Source organism: Liolophura sinensis, chromosome 9 (genome assembly GCF_032854445.1).
Source record: "Liolophura sinensis isolate JHLJ2023 chromosome 9, CUHK_Ljap_v2, whole genome shotgun sequence".
NCBI lineage: Eukaryota > Metazoa > Mollusca > Polyplacophora > Chitonida > Chitonidae > Liolophura > Liolophura sinensis.
The window spans coordinates 16531060-16553722 of NC_088303.1; the positions used below are offsets into that span (position 1 = coordinate 16531060).

At 41.0% G+C, this 22663-nt stretch overlaps 1 protein-coding gene across 2 annotated transcripts in view; it reads left to right on the forward strand.

The window, feature by feature from the left end:
- LOC135474916 (acid phosphatase type 7-like) overlaps nucleotides 1-22663 on the forward strand; it is a 49068-nt gene continuing 26405 nt past the window's right edge. For both annotated transcript variants that reach the window (XM_064754602.1, XM_064754601.1), the window contains exon 1: nucleotides 1-659. In XM_064754602.1, coding sequence (XP_064610672.1) covers nucleotides 569-659 — 91 coding nt within the window. In that variant the 5' untranslated portion in view covers nucleotides 1-568. The remainder of the gene's footprint in view (nucleotides 660-22663) is intronic.

The following is a 22663-nucleotide window of genomic DNA, read 5'->3' on the forward strand; positions in this document are numbered from 1 at the left end:
AGGCCAACATACGGTAGAGTAGCAATCACCAGACGCGTAGGACTACTTCATTTGGAAGCATATCGTGATGTTCACCGGCCCCTAAACTAGCCTTATTCCATCGTTTTAGCCGAGGTGGTATAGTAGCACGTGTGTAGCCAGTCGGCCTGAGTTTCGTAAAGTAGCCGAGCAGTGTGTGATGTAGATATAGGCTGTGAGGTTTTATACTGGACGACACATGTCAACCATTGACGATACATCCAGGTGTGGAACTAGCAAGAAGTGGACACGAAATACATGCTGACATTTTAGCTGCGGTCATTTCGGCTGCTGCGACCAATTCCTCGTTCCAGACCGTACATTTCCCACGTGGTTTCAGTAGCACACGCCTTTAATGGACCAATTTTACCATACATGAACGTATATCGGTTTTTGCTGGCGTCCATGCTGTATATGACACGCGTCTTCGTACGTCACTATATATAGTCATCCTATCCACAGACGTTGATATCGTTCGCTTTCTGTCGAACGTTTAGATCAGTAGAAATACCTCTGCCATCTCTTGGCGGACTATTTGCGGCGGACCAGCATGGCGATTTTACTGACAGCGGTTTCTACGTGGACATCTGTCGTGTACTGTGCCATATTCCTGTGGAGCTTAACATATGGCTCTCCTCCAGGTGAGTTATATTGTCACAATTCCTACTTATTTATGTATCTAACCAAGTGAGAGACATCGTCAAAAATACTATTTAGCACCTGCTCATAAATTGTGAACATGATCACCAGTAGTTAAAATTTGTCAAAACATCACCATTCAGCTTTATATTAGGCGTCTTTCCCACAAAGCCATGCTATTTGTAGAAAATATCCGATAACACTCAGTAATTAAGTGTTGTCGTAAGAAATACGTAAATACGTAATTTACGACCTCAAAAGTTCAAATTGTGACAGATTTGTCGTAATATAACAATTCATTCGATATTCTCTACTTTGTGTACAATGGTACAAAACTGTACTGTGTCCATCACACTTCAACTCTTGACTAGCTATCAGGATTTAACCCCATATGTTAAATTCTCATAGTTGATACGCATTTTCAAATTGCTTATCGATAAAAGGGGTTTATACGTACTGTTGTTCTTGTAAACGTATACTTCAGTATACACGAATATGCGGTCTGTATGTTACGCCCAGTGTGAATATATCATACAGATTTTAAACAGAGAATATCACAAGTAAAGGTCATGAAATGTTAAGTTTGAAGGCGCAAAGTAAGCGCTGTTTCAGGGCACGTCATGTGAACTACAGTCCTTGCAGCAGTACGTTAATATACCCAGTGTACATTGTATATATCTAAACATATATATATAACATATTCTTCTTTTTGTGACTGACATCAGTCCACCTATTAGCTTATTTCTTCTTATGCAGTAAAAGAATATATACTTTATGGTATATCCGTAAGATGGATGTGAAGTAATTAAGTAGTAAGGCAAGGAAGGCAAATGTACAAGATATCACACTGAGTTTTCTTCCAGCTGCAATCCGTGAATCTTCCAAGATTTGCATACAGTGTTACACAAACGTACAGTATGACGTTAGTATATGACGAAACACCACAGTTTTGTTAAGCAGACAGTGTCGAATTAAATTAAATATTGGCTGACGTTTGTTGTTCAACAAACGTGAACCAAAAGTTAACCAAAAGTCTGTATATTTGGTACTGATGATCGGACAACGGAGTAAAGTAGGTTGAAGACAAAAACAGTCTTCTGATAGAATATGTCCATGTAGCTGTATAGTTCAATTCCAGCTTTGTGGGCAAGACTTTACATTTTATTGATTTGTCAATTTTAACACCGTGGTTTTATACCAAAAACAATATATCCAGTTCACCGTGTCACCCACGTGTATGTTCCCACAAGATATACCTCAATAAAGAGAGGTCTTTGGACACCGGTAGTTTCAAGATACTGAAACATGTACATCCACTCATAAGCAGTCTTGGCACAATAGCTTACGCACTAAAGAGATAATGCATTTTCTTAATAAAAACAATCTGTCCGCATGAAAATCACTGGGTGTTATGAAAAGATTTAATATTGAGTACTCTACAGCCGAGGACAATATTCACCTAAATGACAATAAATAGCTCCTACAACTAACTGATTTTCCATTTACCTCACACATATAGTGTGTCCCATAAAGAGGTTAAATATTAAATGGTCAAACAGAGGACAGTTTTCACCAGAAATTAAAGAGACTTTATAAATTCTCTATAACAAAATCAGCCCGGTTAACGTTATTGCGTACCATATAAAGTTTAGAGCCAAGCGCCTTCGCATTAGAGTTTTACGACAGGGGAAACTCGGTAGCTTCATTTTTTTTATGTTGGGTTCAAATCAGAGAATCTTGGTGAAAGTTCAAGCATAAAATATTTTTGAGTTATAACTCGTATGACGGCATAGCTATCCTAGCATGGCACACGGTTTAGATACCGATTAATTTCATTCACCTAGAACAATCCTTGTGTGTTTCCCGCATCATTGAATTCATTCGTCTAGAACATAGCTTGCGTCTTTCTGTCATCACCGCTGACTGCTTCTCTTTTCCATTTATGACACTGCATCTCATAAATCCATCTTAATGTCTTAATCTATGTATACTCTCTCAATTCTATGTTGGTTTGTGTTGAACGTTGTTTTGGAAATTGGTCTTGCGATTATTGACATCCATTATGGTTAGCGGCCGATATCCGTGTGTCCGTGTCGAGGCCTAGGTCGACACCACCGTCTACCGATTACGATGGATATTAAAACATCTAGATCCCCAGCACGTTTGCCTTAACGTTGGAATGTATCAGATAAAGCACAATAGTGCCAGGGCTGTGGCAACTTTTCTGACCATATTGGGACCAGTAATGTCACTTCAGAATGCATTTTCATTTATAGCTATGCATGGATGGACATTAAAACGAACTATTTGAAGCAAAAAACATTCCTTTGACGTCACTGATACGCTCTGGGCCCTAACACACCACCATAGAATCCTGTGTTTTAAATGGATTTTAGTCGGTTAGAACAACTCTAAATAAATAAATCACAATAACTATTTTCCAGGACAGTGTTCAAAGGCCTTTCATCTGATAAATACTTTATTTTTAGTAATTTCTTCGTCTTTAATTTCCGGCCCGATCGCCGAGGCCATAGGAAAACTATAGTTTATGGCCATTTTTACGCCCCCTGAATAAAGCTAATAAACTCTTTTGTTGTTTTATATGTCGGGCAACATCGTATTAAGAAATCAAACGTTTCTTGTACCCTTGAATCCCTACAGTATTTTTTGTAAAACGTGGAAGAGAAGATGGGGAGAGTATCTCTGGTGAGTGGACCATGTTACGGTATTGAAAACAGCAATAGAAAACAGACTCAGTGACTCAATATTACAATGTAAACAATGCTATATATATAAAATGAGACGTACAGTTTTACAGACAGTTCAACAACAACAACATAAAAAACATACACATCAGTATCACCGGTCTTTAAAAGTTTCCAGTTTACCTTTGCATCCCAAGGAACGTATTCCAGGAGATCCAACGTAAAGACCATGGGATAAACACACAATTCACACAAGTCAGAAATTGTCCCAGTCAGGTACTTCGCTAGGTTAGCGAACGCGAACACAGTACACAGGTTACACAGAACTGGAACAGTCAAGCCTTTGAATGACGTCACACCCGCAGAGCACAACACAGGGTAAATCCAGGCATGGAGGTATAATCCATTTCAGAACAGTCACAGCTCCTGCAGAAACTCACAAACGAGCCGTTCAGAGACGTAGAGTAATGTCACCTTGTGGCAGAACGAACGTCCTTTGCAAAACTGAAAACTTCAGTTTAGAGTCCGTGACGACCTTGTCGGTCAGGTGAGGTCAGCGTGTTAAACAAATTACACAGTCAACACTGTATAATCATAATAAAGATCCGAACACCAATAAACTTGACTTCCGCAGAAATTCACTTAAACCAGACATCAGTACAACTGTGGTACACAAACGGTGCCGGCAAAGAAATCTGTCCTCCCAAACGAAACTGGCATCACCAGCTCATATCAATATAATGGACTCGATACGAGAGCGTCGCACACTCTCCTGGCTCTCAGTGGAGGCAGCAAAAATACCTCCTCTCTGCACAGAAAACACGGCTTATATACGTTCCAGGTGGATTCAACTATTCTTAAACACAGAATTAACAGCCAATGAAATAAACGAAGCATTGAACAAGGTGCTTTCGATCCGGTCCGCGCTGTACACATATAACAAAGCCTGTTATGCTTTCACAAAGGTCCGCAGACTAACAGTACATGAAAACGTTAAATAGTCATACATAACAACCGGGATATTCACAATATGTGGCCTGTTAAACTGACCACAGCTTTATATAGCCTTACATCAAGTGGACAAGGTATTAAATATTCCAGTGACGAACCACGCATGCATGTCTCACTGCCCTATACAAGTTGGGGGGGGGGGGGGGGGTTGGATAGTTGGATAGGGATATATAGCAATATAACTTACCAACTAAAATAAGTATACGCAGATTTATTATCTGACGTCTTTTTTCACAAAAAGTTTACTTGTACGTTCACAATAAAAACAGGAGGAAAGTTAATATTAGTTAATAACATCTTGGATCTTGCATATTTTGAGGTTTTATTCATGCCGTCGTCACGAATTCCCTACAACAAAATGTATTTAGGCCTACATTCCTTGTAACACTATATCATAATAATCAAATGTCAATTATAGGAGTATATATTTTTGCACCAAAACTGGCGAAGGCTCTTACTGTCAGACTCTGTGTAGTGTACTATAGCAGCTCTCTGTTGTGTTTATACGGTGCAGATTTAGACACACTCCCTTATCAGACGGTGTAGTTAGTGGTAATTCAAGTGCACAGTAATTTAGAATCAGACCAACCTACAGGCGGTTTAAGTGACGGTTAGATACCCGCATATCTGTCAATAACCGTTTTTCAGATCCATTGCGAAGGAGCTGCGCCCACAGAGGTGGTGCGGAGATTTATCTGAGCTGATGATGAAGGCATTTATCCCGCTGATTTAAATGTCATTATACTGGCTTACAATTGGCCCAATTAAACTCATGTCGACGCCATTTTGGATTGGGCTACCCTCAACCGTGCTGTTCTCATGTTAATGTGCACTGTTCGTTAACGTTTTCTTGTACGGTTTATAAAAAAATGGGACTCCTTTTTTTCATTATATAACCTTATGAGACTTGTCCATCCGAACGGTTTTTACATGTATACTTGGCTGACTTAAAATATTGACATTGACATTTGATCTAGAGATTATGTCATATGCCATATACAGCCTTCATATATCCGATTAAAATGTGGACACGCTTCGCTAGTATTGTGTATTAATGGTTAATACGCGTATGTTTCAAATGGTTATGCTGGCGACCATAACAAGATCTTACGTCGTAAGTTTCTACCCCCAGGACACCGGTGTGTCTGTGCCGTACGTACCACGTTTCATCTCTAAATACTTGTCGGGCTTTATTACCTAAATTCATTACCTAAATTCATTACCTACGAGGGCATGCCAAATCTGCACCCTTGAATCCTTTATCCAGCACTACGATTTAGAGGTATATTCCCTTGGATCCTCAGTGACGATCTTTACCTATGTACTTGCACAACATATTCACGTTATATTAAAATATGGGAGGGATGAGTTTTGGGTCCACTTGTTCGAAGGTGTATTAGTTAATACTGGTATTAAGTCATATTTTATATTTAAAATTTTAGCCAAACTCAGCAGCCAATGCAGTTGTTCAAAGTCAAAGAATAACAGCAGCAGATTTAGTTTACATTTAAACTACAGTTGTACAATTTTTGCTGGAGCTAAGTACAAAATCGAAGATTTGGCTTAAAGTTAAATTTGGTATTAAGTCGGTTTTGAACAACTGGGCCGTGTCATGGTTATGTGCTACATTCTTCTGCGAAGTGGCGACTGAGGTCCAAGCTGGATTGACTATTGTTCAGTTTGCCAACAAACTGTAAGCGGAGAAGCAGGAATGAACAAATTCTTTACAGCGTCTGGATCCTAATTACTGTGTGGGAATTGTTCCCTAATAAACTGCAACGCCTTTGTTAACTTGCTTACATTACAACACATTGGAACATCATTTAACTTTCTAAAGCGAGTAACCTGTACATTGTTGAAGAAGTATCCCTGGTTTGAAACTGTACGTTTGGTGCAGTGTTATAACTACATAGACTTGTCATTTAGAGGTATCATGTCTTTCAGTTTTTAAGAAACAGTGTCAGGAAACGCATGCTTTAAGCTGACGCCTTGGATATCCATACTGACGGAAAAAATTTAACCAACAATTCTATCCCGCAAGTTAGCCTTACAAAATCACCACAGTACTTTGTTTTCCTGTAATTTGCATAACTGAATTTGTAATCAGCTGCAGATGGTTTCAAGGAGTTCTCTTCCTGTGAATTCAAATCCAACTCATGCTAGCTTGCTCTCTGGACATACGTGGGAAGCATTGCTAGCAACTTGCGGATGGCCGCAGGTTTCCTCTCGTTTAAAAGAAATACTCGGCGTAAAACAATAAATAAATAAATAAATAAATAAATATTCTATCGAAGTGAACAATTTCTGCCGTCAAGTCAACCATGTATTTTGCAAATCACTATGTTTTTTTTACACATAGCTCAGTTTTACTGATGTATACTTTAGTAAACATTTTCAGTTTAGTCAAGCATGCACAAATATATACATGTCGTCCCGAGAAGGGCCAAAGAAAAAGCCGTCAGCAGTTCCAAAGGCCAATCCAGTATAAAATCCAAACGGTATTATTTCGTATGTGTGTATGTGTGTATGTATGTATGTATGTATGTGTGTAAGTTTGAGGTTTAACGTCGTACTTTTTTCCAGTCATATGACGTCGAGGAGTCATTAGGTGTGTGTACATGTATTGTGTTATAAAGCGAGTCCATGCCTCCAAAGTGCTGCCGCAACTGAATCATCATGCCGAAGACACCAAACATGACACCCCACCCAGTAACATTATACTGACACCGTGCCAACAAGTCATATTTCCTTGCTCTAACCTCTCAGTGCTGAGCGACAAGCGAAGCAGCACGGTATTAATGGTTGATTGATTGGGATTTAACACTTCTTTGACGGCATTTCAGCGATATCGTGGTGAGGACATATCCCAAAGCGAGAACAGAGTCCGCAAACAGCACCACATATATGGTAATTATGAAGCCCTGATTTAGACTAAATCGTTCATGCTAGCGCACAAGGAGTTTGAAGAAAGCGTTGACAGACGTTAGTATATCGCAAGGTCGACATCATCCACCTATAAAGCCCAAGATAAGATCGCCAGCTGACATGTTTTCATCCTATGCTACACAGTCACCCGATAACTGCATGTCACCCGTCCTTGCACAGCTGGGTATATGTTCTCGCTACCTGTACAGAATGTTCCAGAAAACAAGGATTCGTCCACGTAAATTTTACATTACATTCTAGAATGTTATCAAAACATGCACAAATGAGAGCGTATCGTTTCAAGTAAACATGTTTTCTCAGTTTTGGCTGAGCCTACCGTTACACCTTTGGTAGGATGTAGCAAAGCCTAATCATGATGGTCAAAACCACGAAGCGTTCATACCAATGTGTCCCATCAAGAAAATGGGTTTTGCCAAAATCCCAGCATATTTTGATGAAACGCTTTAAAGCCATACGAAAGCCATGAAATGCTTTATACAAACATGCTGCTGGCGTCCTTAAGCCAAACTTTGTCATACCAAGAAACATTTCCATATTACACATGACCTGAACGTGCACTTCAGTGGCAACTGATGTACTTTGATAAACAGCACATAAAAATGCTGACGTGAAACCCACCGTAGGAAAGTTATCGTTTCGTGAATGGTGGAAGATTTTTGTGGGAAGGATGCAATTTCTTTGACGTTAGACTTCAATGTGTTGTTGTCGTTAGGGTGCCTATGTAATTTGCAATTTAGGTCTTGTACGGGAACATCTACTCACCACGTAGTCATATTCATCATATAAATAAATAAATAAATAAATAAATAAGTAAATAAAAAGTATCTTGGTGTAAAAAGGAAAAGAATACGAAATTCACCAGTCTCACGTGATCGCTTTGTTTGTAACAGAAACATGTCTCCCTGGAGCTTTACGGTGGGGCTATGTGTGTGTTTACGTTGGCTCGGCTACGATCCACACTAACATGAAATTATCATGTCCTGATAAATTGTAGGATGACCTTTAATGTTAATATGCCTATTTGGGATTGTTAGGCTGACTACAAATATGTGCTGAAGAATTCTTATTGTTTGGGCCTTCTATTGTAACCCTATATACTTCCCCACAGAACGGTGGTGTCATGTGTACACCGGTATGCAGGCTTAATGGGTTGACATCTTCCTCCATCGTACCGTTCTGTCATCCCAGTGAATACGAGGAAAGGTCAGTCCGCATGTGTTGCCATTTGGTCTTCTGAAGCTTTAGTACCAAGTTGTTGTTTTTGTGAGAAGAATCGCGGTAGTTGACGGATAAAAATTTGCGATTAATGTTAGCGTGCCTGGGCTGCTCTGACGAAAACACAAAATGCAAAAGTATATTGAACTTGAAGCCGTAAACACAAAATGAAGATGTGTACAGAGCTTGCAGCAGTATAGAAAACAAGCCGAGGTATACAGAACTTGAAGCAGTAAAGAGAGCAGGCAAAAGTATACGGAATCCAAGAAGTATTCACAACATGTAGAAGTATACAGAACATGAAGCTGTATAGAGAACAAGAAGTACACATGTAGAAGTATATACAACATGCAGGAATATACAGAGCTAGAAGCAGTAAACACCACATCCAGGAGTGTACAGAGCTGAGGGCAGTAAACACAACATGCAGATGTATTCAGAGCTTGCAGCATATAAAGTACAGGCAGAAGTATAGGCCTAGAGAGCATGTAAAAGTATACACGACATGCAGAAGTGTGCAGAGCTTGAAACAGTATAGAGGACTGGCAGAAGTATACAGAGCATGTATAAGTATACACAGCATGCAGAAGTGTACAGAGCTTGAAGCAGTATAGAGGACTGGCAGAAGTATAAAGAGCATGTATAAGTATACACAGCATGCAGAAGTGTACAGAGCTTGAAGCAGTATAGAGGACAGGCAAAAGTATACACAGCATGTAAAAATATACACAGCATGCGGAAGTGTACTTAGCACGCAGAAGTGTACACAGCATACGAAAGTGTACAGAGCATGCAGAAGTACAGAGCAATCAGAAGTGTACTGAGCATGCACAAGTGTACAGAGCAATCAGAAGTGTACAAAGCAATCAGAAGGGTACAGAGCATGCACACGTGTACAGAGAAAAATACAGAAAAATGTAATGAACGCACAAGCATATATACATACATGTTAAAGTACGTATATACATAAGGCAAAGAAAAATAAAACATCACTGACAGACTGTATCAGGTAGCCATTATACCATGTGTTTTACGTTTGTTTTGTTTTGTTATATTTGGGCGCAAAATTTAATAGTCAAAGGTTTTATTTTAGTCGTATGCCCCATGAACCATATTGGCTGAACAAAGCAAGACTCACTGACGTCAAATGTACAGAATTATTTTTCTTGCAGAAAAGGTGCACAGAATCATTTTTTTCGAAGATAGAATAGATTCGTTGTTGTCGGTAAAACACCATTTAGAAACGCACCATAAACCAATGCACCTTACAATAATTCAATAATTTGAACATTTCGGAAAATAAACTAAGATGCGTAAATGCGAAATATAAACCAAGGTGAACTATTCTGGGGCAGCTTTCAGTGGTTTAACAGATGATGATGAATCTAAAATTTCTATTGTTATTTCTTCGGCTGTGTTTCTCAGAACATTCAATGATGCATATTGTAAATAAATCAGTCAGGATTTCGGAAAGGAGCCTTTATGTGTTGATGTCTGCATTTCGGCGTAGGCAGAAAAATTTACAATAAAAGTCAACCTGTGTATTGATGGATTGCCCACATAATCTGGTATGTAAGGATATGGAAGGCAGGAACGGATTACGGTTTATAGTTCTTATATTTGCATTTTACAGCTGGCTTTGGTTGCTGTTTTATGTTGATTAGGGGGACTTGTTTTTCAGCGTATGTATGCGAACAGCTGTTGGCTGAGCACGTGCTCTCGGCGTGAAGACAGTTTTCATTGGACGAAAATATTAAAGATGTTATCTCTACAACAGGAAGCTATGCAAAGTTAGGGTTTTAGAAATCAATATCCCGATATTCTAACAATCCCCGTATGTATAATGTGTCATTCGAGCTATGCAGACGGTACACTTACAGAAGGAAAAAACGCTATAACATATGCGCAAAATGTAAATTACTTCTTGCTGCCTGCAAGGTTATCTATCACGCCAGTCAGTTGTACGGATTCTGGGCTTTATGACACAATCTTTCAAACCGCAATGCGGTGATGGAGAGCGTCCGCCTCGTTAGCAAGGTATAATAGTTCAATCCTGAGATTGGTTTCCCTCAAGACAACATCATTTGGCTTTCTTTTCAATTTGTTTGTCGACTCTCAGCATTCCTGTGTACAGTTCTGTACCTTGTCAGATTTATGGATTACGGTTGTTATGTGAAGGACATTGCATCATGTCTGGTGACAGGGTGTTGCAGTGAGGCAACACCATAATTTGTTGGTCATAGTGAGACCGGCCTGGTATGGCGAAATTATGGTGCATGGAAGCGACGTTAAAACCTGCCGCATGCAAACAATCAAACAGACTTGATGGTCCGGAACTTGTCACTTGTTAAAAATTCAAATCATTGTCTTTTTTGCGTCTAATTAATGTAACTCTACAAATCATTTTTAATGGTTTGTATTATTTATACACAAACGTTCCAAACGTGTTTAGCTGCTCATTGAACAACTGAGCAACGTTCTCTGTCGTTGTGTTCAGAACTTACTAATTTACACATGGTTTTAGCTTGTAGTTTGAAGTAGTAATAGGAGTTCCATTATGAGAGGTTGATCTGTTTACTCTGGGATTTGTGACAGATAACAGAGAACCTGCGATTCTTCACAGCGTGTCACTGGCGTGTTTTCTCTCTACAACATGAATAATTAAGCAGTATTGTCGTTAAATTGTCGTGAAAAACGCACATAGTGAATCCGTCAAGAGGTGGTGTGTTTTCTGGTGCCGTCAGATTACCGTTCGCTCGCCAGGCTTTCTCTCTGTCTCCCTGCATGTACGAACTCAAATTAATCTGCCACCAGACACAAACTCTGCTTTCTAAGAAAATGCTCCACGTGCTGACATATTGCTATCCAGTTGGTTTGCCAAGCATCATATAAATTACTATGATGACATTCGACCTCAGTCAGCGGAATCATAGAAACACGGTATTTGAGTTTGGGTGTATTATTAATTGACCTCACCACCATATGGCTGAAACATTGCCAAAGTCATGCTTACTCATTAATTTAATGTTATCAAATCGAGTCGATGATTATTCAGCAGAAAAAACGCGAAAACATGTTTTGATTATGACTTTGAAATCTTACAATACTAGTGGAATCAATGGACGAAAGCTCGCGATAGCGTATATGACAATGGTGGGGTTCTGACACACAAACAATAATTATTCAATAAATAGTTTTAAGAATTTACAAGATGCTCTCCGTGAAATCACTGTGTCCCTATTTTTGTGAACAATGAGCAACCACTTCATTTCAGACTTAACCTTATAAGCAAAATTCGCTATACCGTTCTAAATGCGAAAGGAAAGGCAACTAACCAGTATATATACCTAGTCAAAAACCATCGCCCTTGACCTGGTACCTGACAAATCTCCTAACGTAGACAGTCGAACCAGTGAGAGTTGGATTTGACAGCTTTTGAAGACATAATGCGTTAGATCTTTCTTTTGGGCGAAAATTCTTTTTGCCACTTTTTATTTGTCAATCTTGACCTTGTTGCCAATCGGCTATGAGACGAAACGGGAAAAATGTCTTTTCACGAGTGAAATCATTCCCAGTCTTTGCTGAAGACGCCTACAACGGAAGCCACTCTACCTAATTCAGTTAGAGGTAGTTAAGGTAAGACGATTTGCACAGGATCAGCTGGCTGGTTTAACCACCGGTAATTACCCGGATTGAACATTCTCGTTAATTTATTGAATCTGTTGGGAGAGTTAACCTAACACCGACACTAGAACATCAGAGAAGATATTCCTTAATAGAAAGAGGGAATTGGGATTTTTGTAATAGACGAGGAAAATGCCAGATAGGCGTCACAAGGGATTTTGGAAATTTTCTAATTTCTCATTTCTTGTTAAGCTGTTGACTTCGTAACAAAGCAATTCGATTGATGGGCAAGCTTATAGTGCAAATTTCTGGTTTGCTAATTGCATTTTAAGTATTAGTTTCAGTATAATTCATATTTACACGGTTTGAACCGATCGCAGATGAGTGAGTGGGAAGAATGAGGGTTTATTTTGACGATGATGAGCAGAGACATAATCCTTACAACGCATATGTCGCTCCCAACGTTCGCTTTACATCACTGCCACCCCTAGCAAAGCACAAAAATCTTGAACAATGACAAGGTCACGGTGATGAGGGCAAGGTCACGGTGATGAGGTACGAAGTTATGCATATGTATTCTTTTTATCTGAAGTATGTTCATCATGATTCTAACCGTAAACCGACCCAACTGATGAGTGCTGATTATAGGTCCGCGCAAGAACCTCAGTGGCGAGACCTGAAGTCAAAACAAGCCTACGTGGGTAGCACAGGCTCCATAGGTCAAGCTTCTCTAGTGGTGGCGGTGAGGTAAACTGAGCGCCCACAGCGGCACATGCGGTGCAAGGTGTATGGAGCAGAGAGCTTTAATCTCCATGGAATGTCCATGCTCTTCCTTGGCCAAGGTCAAAATATGTTGGCAGTATACACCGAATTGCTATGATGTACAACATGGCTTTATATGCAGGTGTACTTGGACAAAACATCCAAAATTAAACCGTCACTTTGTTTCATCAGAATTACGTAAAACCATCTGTATAATTTGTTTAACCTGTATAATTTTTACCTACACAGACTTTAATATTGAGTTCCCACTCTGAAGCAATCCTTTCTCAGACTTCCAAGGGTTCAGCGACTTACATTGTTTAATGATTACATGAACATATAGACAGAAACACCTGCTTCCCCTTTGGCATTTAAATACGAAACCTTGCTCAGTTCGCAAGCATCATGGTTCATATGCGATGCCTGACAAATGGTCGTCCCGCGTTGACAGGACAGTACCCAAAGGACATGTCTCCGGTGAAGCATTAAGTGATCATTGTCATATGTGGGCTGAGAGTGATAATGTGTAGGTACCCCTTCGGCTTGTTCTCCATGGGGTAACGGTCATTTTCATAAAGCGTATAAAGTGTCTGCCTTAACTGACGTTTCTGTATTAACATCAAACAGATGGTGCGTATTTACCTGGAGATATGTCCGTCTTAAGGTTTGGGTAAGTCCTTTGGCAAACACGGGTACAGCAGCAGCGTTACCGGAATTGTGAAATATTGTGCGGAAATATATCAATCATTAACGTTTGCATTCCTGTCGCTCAGTCACTGGCGTTTACATTCCTGTCGCTCAGTCACTGGCGTTTGCATTCCTGTCGCTCAGTCACTGGCGTTTGCATTCCTGTCGCTCAGTAATTGGCGTTTGCATTCCTGTCGGTCAGTCACTGGCGTTTACATTCCTGTTGTTCAATCATTAACGTTTGCATTCCTGTTGTTCAATCACTAACGTTTGCATTCCTGTCGTTCAGTCACTGGCGTTTACATTCCTGTCGCTCAGTCATTGAAGTTTGCATTCCTGTCGCTCATTCACTGGCGTTTGCATTCCTGTTGTTCAACCATTAACGTTTGCATTCCTGTTGTTCAATCACTAACGTTTGCATTCCTGTCGTTCAGTCACTGGCGTTTACATTCCTGTCGCTCAGTCATTGAAGTTTGCATTCCTGTCGCTCATTCACTGGCGTTTGCATTCCTGTCGCTCAGTCATTGAAGTTTGCATTCCTGTCGTTCAGTCACTGGCGTTTGCATTCCTGTCGTTCAGTCAATGAAGTTTGCATTCCTGTCGCTCAGTCGCTGGCGTTTGCCTTCCTGTCGCTCAGTCATCGAAGTTTACATTCCTGTTGCTCAGTCATTGAGGTTTGCATTCCTGTCGCTCAGTCATTGAAGTTTGTATTCCTGTCGCTTAGTCATTGAAGTTTGCATTCCTGTCACTCAACCGTGAACGTACGTTTGTATTCCTGTCACCCTCTCGTTGGTTTTTGTTTACCTGAAGTGTTCCTCTTACCCTGTAGTTGGCTTTTGCATACCTGTCACCCTGTCATTGGTGTTTGCATACCTGTCACCCTGTCGTTGGCGTTTGCATACCTGTCACCCTGTCATTGGTGTTTGCATACCTGTCACCCTGTCGTTGGTGATTGTATACCTGTCACCCTGTCGTTGGCGTTTGCATACATGTCACACTGTCGTTGGTGTTTGCATATATGTCGCTCGGTCGTTCGAGTCCCTTTTGCTCATTCGGTTTGAATACAGTATCTCTGCATTCAAGTGTTCATCCGTCAAGTATATCCCGCGGGATGCCTGTGCATTAGCGGCCTTCCCATTAGATACGACAAGGTTTAATTAACTTAACTAAGGCCTCTGTGGTCAGATCTTTTGTGGTTTATGGACATTTAATGTTACCTACATCACCTCGTTAAGAAGACCTAATGGTCTCTCTCCCTGGGGAGACATGTCTTGTCGGGGTCGTGTCAAAACTGAGGTAGTGTGGTTGATTCAGTCCGGTCATGGAGACCTAGTTACCCCAGGGGTCAGTAATCGGTGGTCAGACACACACAGTCACCAGCTGGCGCACAGCTTTAAGAAGAACGTCCATTACGCTGATTTCTCCAGTTTCCCAACAAATTATCTTTGAGCTGGATTTGGCAATTGTGGCCGAGTAATCAGAGCGTCTGTCTCTAAAGCGGCAGATCCGGATTTTCCGATCCGGTCGTTTGATACATGTGACTTATAGACTCTACGGAATCCGTAGTACCCTATCGCCTGTCACACAGCTTCAACAGGTAGGGGAAACACTATGGTGTGCAAGTGTGTCCGTGATACGTGAGAAAGTTTGGGAGTAACTTGCCGAAAGTGGATGATTCACTGCCCGTCACCGAGTAAGTGGAATTGTTTTGAGTATGGCGTTAACAGTCAATCACCGGCCCGGATAGCACAGTTGGTAGAGCGTCCGCTTCGGGACCGGTAGATCCAGGATCAATCCTTGGTCGAGTCACACCTAAGACTTTAAAGGAGGAAGTTGTAACTTCCTCGCTTGGCGTTCAGCATGAAGTGCAACGACTGGTTGACCCGTATCAGTATTATGGCTCGGGCGGGGCGGCTTACTTGCCTTCGGTAAGTCGTCTCAGTGATGCAGCACTAAATAAAAGAGCGGTGGAAATCCGTCCTGCAACAAGGAGGCACAATTACACGTGCATGCACCCTAATGATTCCTTCGTCGTCATATGACTGAAAAATTGTTGAGTACGACGTTAAACCCCAAGCACTCACTCACTTAACAGTCAATCAGTCGATCGATTAATCAATCAATCAGTCGGTCAATCAGTCAATCAAACAATCAGTACATTAGCCCAGGGCAAAGACTGCATGGTGTCTTCTCTAAGTCGTTCCTTTGATTGATTAATAACGCCGTGCATAAGAATTTTTCCCTGTTAATAGATTGAGGAAACCGGAATATCCGGATTAAATTAACCACCTACCTTAACCGAGCATCTGACAAACCTCCTGACTTAAACGCATAGCGAAAGAGCGAGAGGGAGATTCGATCACGCAAGCTCCTTGATCAGAATTTTTTTGAAGCATCGCTATAAACATTACATCATTGAGACTGGCCTGTGATGTAGTGACATTGTCGGCATATGAATGAAACAACGATGAAAGTATTGCCAAAACCAATCCATGCCAGTCATGATTTCTTTTGTCAGTGTTTCGAAAATTAGCTGGTTTATGTTTATATCTCTTAGAAAAACTCTTATATCTCAATTTTACAATCTTTTTTCATCTTACTTGTCTTATGCGTTCATCCATTATTTCTACTATTTCAGTTTGAATGTGGTCATTATAGTACAAGGGCATTAGGCCTGATGAGTGACTGCAATATATCTGGCTAGTTGGTCCTCTGAGTGACTGCAGTACTTTTCTGGTTGTCCGCTGAGTGATAGCAGTACTTTGCTGGTTGGTCCGCTGAGTGACAGCATTACTTTGCTGGTTGGTCCGCTGAGTGACAGCATTACTTTGCTGGTAGGTCCGCAGTTTGACACCATTACTTTGCTGGTTGGTCCGCTGAATGACAGCATTACTTTGCTGGCTGGTCCACTGAATGATAGCAATACTTTGCTGGTTGGTCCGCTGGGTGATAGCACCACTTTGCCGTTTGGTCCGCTGAGTGACATCATTACTTTGCTTGTTGGTCCGCTGAGTGACAGCAATACTTTCGTGGTTGTCCGTTGAGTGATAGCACTACTTTACTCGTCGATCCGCTGCGTCACAGCATTACTTTGCTGGTTGGTCCACTGAGTGACAGCATTACTTTGCTGGTTGGTCCGCTGAGTGATAGCAATACTTTGCTGGTTGTCCGCTGAGTGATAGCAATCCTTTGCTGGTTGTCCGCTGCGTGAAAGCATTACTTTGCTGGTTGGTCGGCTGAGTGATAGCAATACTTTCGTGGTTGTCCGCTGAGTGATAGCACTATTTTACTAGTTGATCCGCTGCGTCACAGCATTACTGTGCTGGTTGGTCCACTGAATGATAGCAATACTTTGCTGGTTGGTTTGCTGTGTGACTGCAGTACTTTACTGGTTGGTCGAGTGAGTGATAGCAATACTTTGCTGGTTCGTTTGCTGTGTGACTGCAGTACTTTACTGGTTGGTCGAGTGAGTGATAGCAATACTTTGCTGGTTGGTTTGCTGTGTGACTGCAGTACTTTACTGGTGGTCGGCTGAATGATAGCAATACTTTGCTGGTTGGTACGCTGATTGACTGAGTACTTTTCTCTTTGGTCTCCTGAGTGACTGTTAGGTTTTTGCTCGGTGGTTAGCTGAGTGACTACAAGGTTTAGTTAGTTAGTGAACTGAGTGACTGCAGTGGTTAGCTGATTGGTCAGCTGTGTGACGTAAATACTTGGTTGGTTGACCAGCTAATGGACTCAAGTTCCACTAACTGAAATACCATGGCGTTGTGACCATAAACTTCAGTACACTCGTATGAACATACACGGCCTCTAGACATCTCCAGTTTAATATTCAATCGGATCTTCCTCTGATTATCTAGACATGCTATAAGACGTTCACGTTGACGCAAATATCCAAATACTCTTTTTTTGTTTTTCATTTAAATTAACGCCAGTGTGAATAAAGGTGTTTGAACTAAGGCTTTTAATATCAGCAGTCAATAGAGACTAGGCAGAAAATACGTACTTGCTGGTGCGAGGGGAATGGAAATAGAGTCGGCAGACTTGGTTGTATAATGGGATTCTTAGTCTGTGCTGTTCAGACCAAATCTCCGTTCATTCAGTATCGCTGACATGACGGCCTGTCAGGCTTCATACGGCTGTAATCCTATTTCAGGTATCGCAACCTCAGCTATATTGACATGGGAAGCGCTTCTCCAGCCTTCCGGCTTTGGAGAGTTTTCTTGTATTTAGGGTAATTTTCGGTTTGAAGCGGAAATTTAAGATAGTGAAACAGAGCAGATAGACGTCACATCAAGTTGGCATCAGCCGTCTGAAGGCGCATCGAAGACGTAGGCCTAAGCGTCGAGTGATATCTCACTAGAAATCCTTCGATGGAAATCAGCCTTTATACTTTTGTCTAATTGTCTTGGGAACAAGTAAAAACTGGCATTTTCATGTGGAATTGTGGGCAGAATGCCAAGATGATAGTGGTCCAAGACCTCTGAGGTTACGATTTACATGAGAAAAATAAAATTTTGATTTCACTGACGAGGCCTATATGCAGCACTCATTTTCTTTTTGAGCTATTTTGTACAATGCGTCGTTCAGTGACTTTTTTGACGAATAACATTTTTTCTCGGAAGAAGATCATCTAATTAGCAATAAAACCATATATGGTTGCAATAATTATAAGATACAAATGTAGTCTTCAACTACCTCCAGCAGATTTTTGCACTTCAAAGAGAAAAAATGAGATGAGCCTGTAAAAAGCAAGGTAGAGAATTGATTGGCACTTGTTTGAATGAACTGTTGATCATTGGGTATATTGAAGAGAGGATGCTGCATTACCAGCTTCCTAACCCATTGAGCATGTAAAGTTTGCCAGTGACAGCCATTACACGGGCTGCCGCGATACACGGATCGGAGTTATCGCTGGGCTATACAAACGCCAGGCTAGATTTCTTTCTCAGTGACATTTAAACCAAGCCAATCTTTCCTTGTCATTGTTTCCCCGTTAAGTGGTATGATTCTTGCCTTCCGCTCGAAAAGCCAATTCAATTTGCGCATGACAAATAGCCTATGAAATTTTTTTTTTATAAGGACGCCTTGAAGACGCCACGCGATTGAGCGAGATGATAGCATGTATACTACTGACGCAGCTGTGATATTCTCTGCCCTGATAACGTCTTGAAAACGTCCATTATAAGGCTGTCTACTGTCTACGTTCAATCTTAATAACATGCGCATCGCATAGATTATAGACTATTTATGTTCGTAATATGTAAAGAGACAAACTTGTCAGACCCAGGTTGTGATGGTTGCCCACGTGCATTTACAAATTGAGTTCTAAAATGAAGCTACAGCTCTTCAGATAGAATAGGTGGTACACTGACAAGCACCTTTTAGTGGTGACCCTGGGCTAGTTTTAGATGATCTCTACACGTATATCTGATAGACGGTCCACGTTTGTTCGTGTTATTTATGACCGAATATTCTAATGACGTCTACCAATCCCGCTGTGAGTTTAAGTCCAGTTCATGCTGGCTTCCTCTCCGGCCGCACGTGGGAAGGTCTTTCAGCAACCTGCAGATGGTCGTGGGTTCTCTCGGGAACAGCCTCCCCTACCTTCCTGCCTTCCCAACCATATTGCTGACCGCCGTCGTATAACGGAAATATTCTTGAGTACGGCACAGAACCTGGTGCATACAGTGGCTTATAACAGCTTCTGCATGGAATGATTGCCAGTGGTAGGTGTTGAATCCCCACCGATTATTAAATGTCTTCTTAACTTCTATCGATTTATAACCTTAAATAATGTAGGACACTCATCTATATTTAAACAAGTCGGTTAGCGCGCTAGCGCAGCGTAATGACCCAGGAGCCTATCACCAATGCGGTCGCTGTGAGTTCAAGTCCACCTCTTGCTGGCTTCCTCTCCGGCCGTAAGTGGGAAGGTCTGCCAGCAACCTGCGGATGGTCGTGGGTTTCCCCCGGGCTCTGCCCGGTATCCACCCACCATAATGCTGGCCGCCGTCGTATAAGTGAAATATTCTTGAGTACGGCGTAAAACACCAATCAAATAAATAAATAAATAAATAAATAAATAAATATTTAAACAATATTTTGTTAAAATGATTTTCGTTATGGTTTTAATTTCAGTGTCATATTTTTTTTTTGTTTTTTTTTTTGTTCACAGCAATCCACACGTACACAAAGCTATTGCAGTTCTCTTAAACCTAAAACCCGAGCTTAACTGAAGAAACAGAGCACTTTTAGGGCTTTTGAACAGTTTTGCTTCACATACGGTGTCGAATTCTGTTTGATAGGCGCCGGTTTGAATTTTGTTTATTTGCCGAAAACCTTTGGAACATTGAATATGGCACATCCATTTTTTTTCTTTTTAACAAGCATGAATTTATTCTGTTCACTTGCCTCAGATTTAGACTTGATGGGTTTGAGTGGTGATCAGATGACGCAAAAAACTTTATGTCCTTCTTCTGCGAAACGTGCTAGAAGTATTGGAGTGCATATAAACCCGCCGTTTAGTGCGGCCAGCGTAGGTCTGGTGGTCAAGGATACATATTCGTGTATGGGTTCAATGAGAAAAGCCCTTAAAGGAGAAAAAAAATTTAAATATCAATCAAATACCATTGAAAAGAGTATGCATTTCCTCGCAGGTGCATGCCATAAACATTCTGATATGTACCTCAAGTTGATAAATTATAAAAATTATAAAGTCCGCACCAACATCCGCTGTGAGCGACTCCATTTTGCATAAGAACTGGTCCTGAAGTCTTCTGTGTTAGGAGTAGAATTGCCGTCGGAAACCGCCGAAGTGAAGTTCGTACATTTCCGGTGGAACTCTTCTTCCCAGAAGGTAGCGAACAGTACAGTTCGTTTTCCACTTGACGATCGGGAAACCGGAATATTGGACGTAGGTTCCGAGTTTACACGAACAAGCCGGCAGTTTTAACGACTCTCATTGACTGAGAGGCAACACAACCCCAGGATAAATCACAGGACTCGGCGATTTATGCCAGCTTTGACGTATTCAGGCTTGTATGGCGAGGAAAAATTGCAAAATTATGCAGCAGGCACTACCAGATAGAAAAAAATGTGCTCTTTTCAGTCTATGGTGAAAACTATGTTTTTAAGTTTTCTTCTCCTTTAAAAGTGGAACATGTGATCTCTTGACTTAGCGCCTGCAGCAATTAGTGGGAAATTTAATGGCTGATCCCCCTTGTGTTAATTGGTTAACCTTCCAGCATTGGAACATCAATGCGGCACGGAAACATATTTTTAATGTATGACTGAAACCTTGTTTATATTCATGTGATTTACCCAGAAAGGAAGGGGGGTAATAGTGAACTACTCTCTATCTAGACATTTAGATTTGTACCGATCAAACCGAAGTAACGAGAACAAGTAGTCGTTTCATTGCTCATTCCAAATTTAGAACGGTGCATGCCTTCAAAACTCCGGCTGTGTTATAAAGTTTTTATATGCGTTCTTCTTAAGCTCTATTGGCATGTTTTTAAGTGCCTGACAGAGCTTGTATTCCTGAATATGTCACATGCTGAAAGGTCTGGCAAGGTTTTGTACGCCATTAACACCCTGCCAAAAGCTGTGAACATCTGTTTTTCTTCTTCTTTTTTGTGCATGCAGCATATGAAAAGTGTCGGCAAATGGTTGTAATTTGCCACTGTAAATTTAGGAAGGGTTGAGCAAACATTTCTTGGGCTGAATCACGCGGCAGATGATAGAGTTGATTTGTCAAAAGCAGATATTCAAACACAGACCCAGTGGTGATAAGCGATTGGAGCAGCTTTTCCATTTCCAGTGGCACATTCGACTGGACCGCCACTGTTTGGACAGGCCCACCGGGGGCTCATGGCATATTCACCACCTCAATACCCGGGTCACTTGTCAGCTATTATGTAAGCCACTTCAATCTAGCTCACTCTATAATGGCCGCGTTCTGGCGTGTATCCAGTCGTTTCCATGGGCACCAAATGATATTTCCAATTATGCTGATTGTTTACCGGCATGACGTGCTGTTACCAATGGAACATAGGTACCATTTGTGGTGTCCACGTCTGTATTAAAATATTACTATACTATATCTGATATTTCCAAACGACGCAGATCCCATGATTTGCAGCAGCTTATTTAAAAGCGATGGAATGACGTGGTAACAGGTGGTAGTAATAATCTATCGTTTCAGTTTCCCTAGACATACACACTTTGAATTTGGAGACTGAACATTTATATATGTAAACTTTCCGTTGTGAACAAATCTGTCGTACTTAATTTGAGGCTTACAGTAGCTTTCGCTTCAGTTTGAGGAAGAATACTATTCTAAATTGTATGAAAGATTTAAGATGCAGGTTTTGGACTAGGTAGATTGGTGATATCTTACTAGAAAGAGCAGCCATTTTCTGGTGCTGGCCAACATGCCTGTTGTCAGGTTATATTAATCACTTCACTATTTTGACAATAATATTTTCCGTATAATATACCACACTAGTACTGGATAACTACGGCAAATATGCTATATAACACCTTCAGTAAAGGAATTGTCTGGCTCGATGGAGCAGATGATATTCTCCGTATATTGAGTTTAGCGTATTGGTAATAAACAATGGCCCCTAGCCGTCTCCCATTTCAATCGTGCTGCATGATTACAAAAGAGAAGTGGCCAATGCTCGAGTATTGAATACATAATCATTATAGCTATTCATGGTTGTAATGAAGCGCTTTTCTAATGGATTCCTTACCAAATAATGAATATCATTTCACGGCAGATATGGCTGTCTTGTTCGACTTGTGTGACTATTGTAATGAAGAAGACCGTATTTGCCGTCTGCCGCGCGTAAGGTACGACTTCCGGTGCCAGTTATGAGACCATAAAGAGATCTCGCGTGATATGGCCACCACGCAGTTTTGCGGTTCTGAGACAACACAGCGTTCATTATTCAGGTGTGAAGATAACTGTTCAGATTAATCCCTCAAATTCTGTCAAACAGTCACGTGTTTTCAAGACAGCCGTGGTTATAGATTAGGGCCTTTCA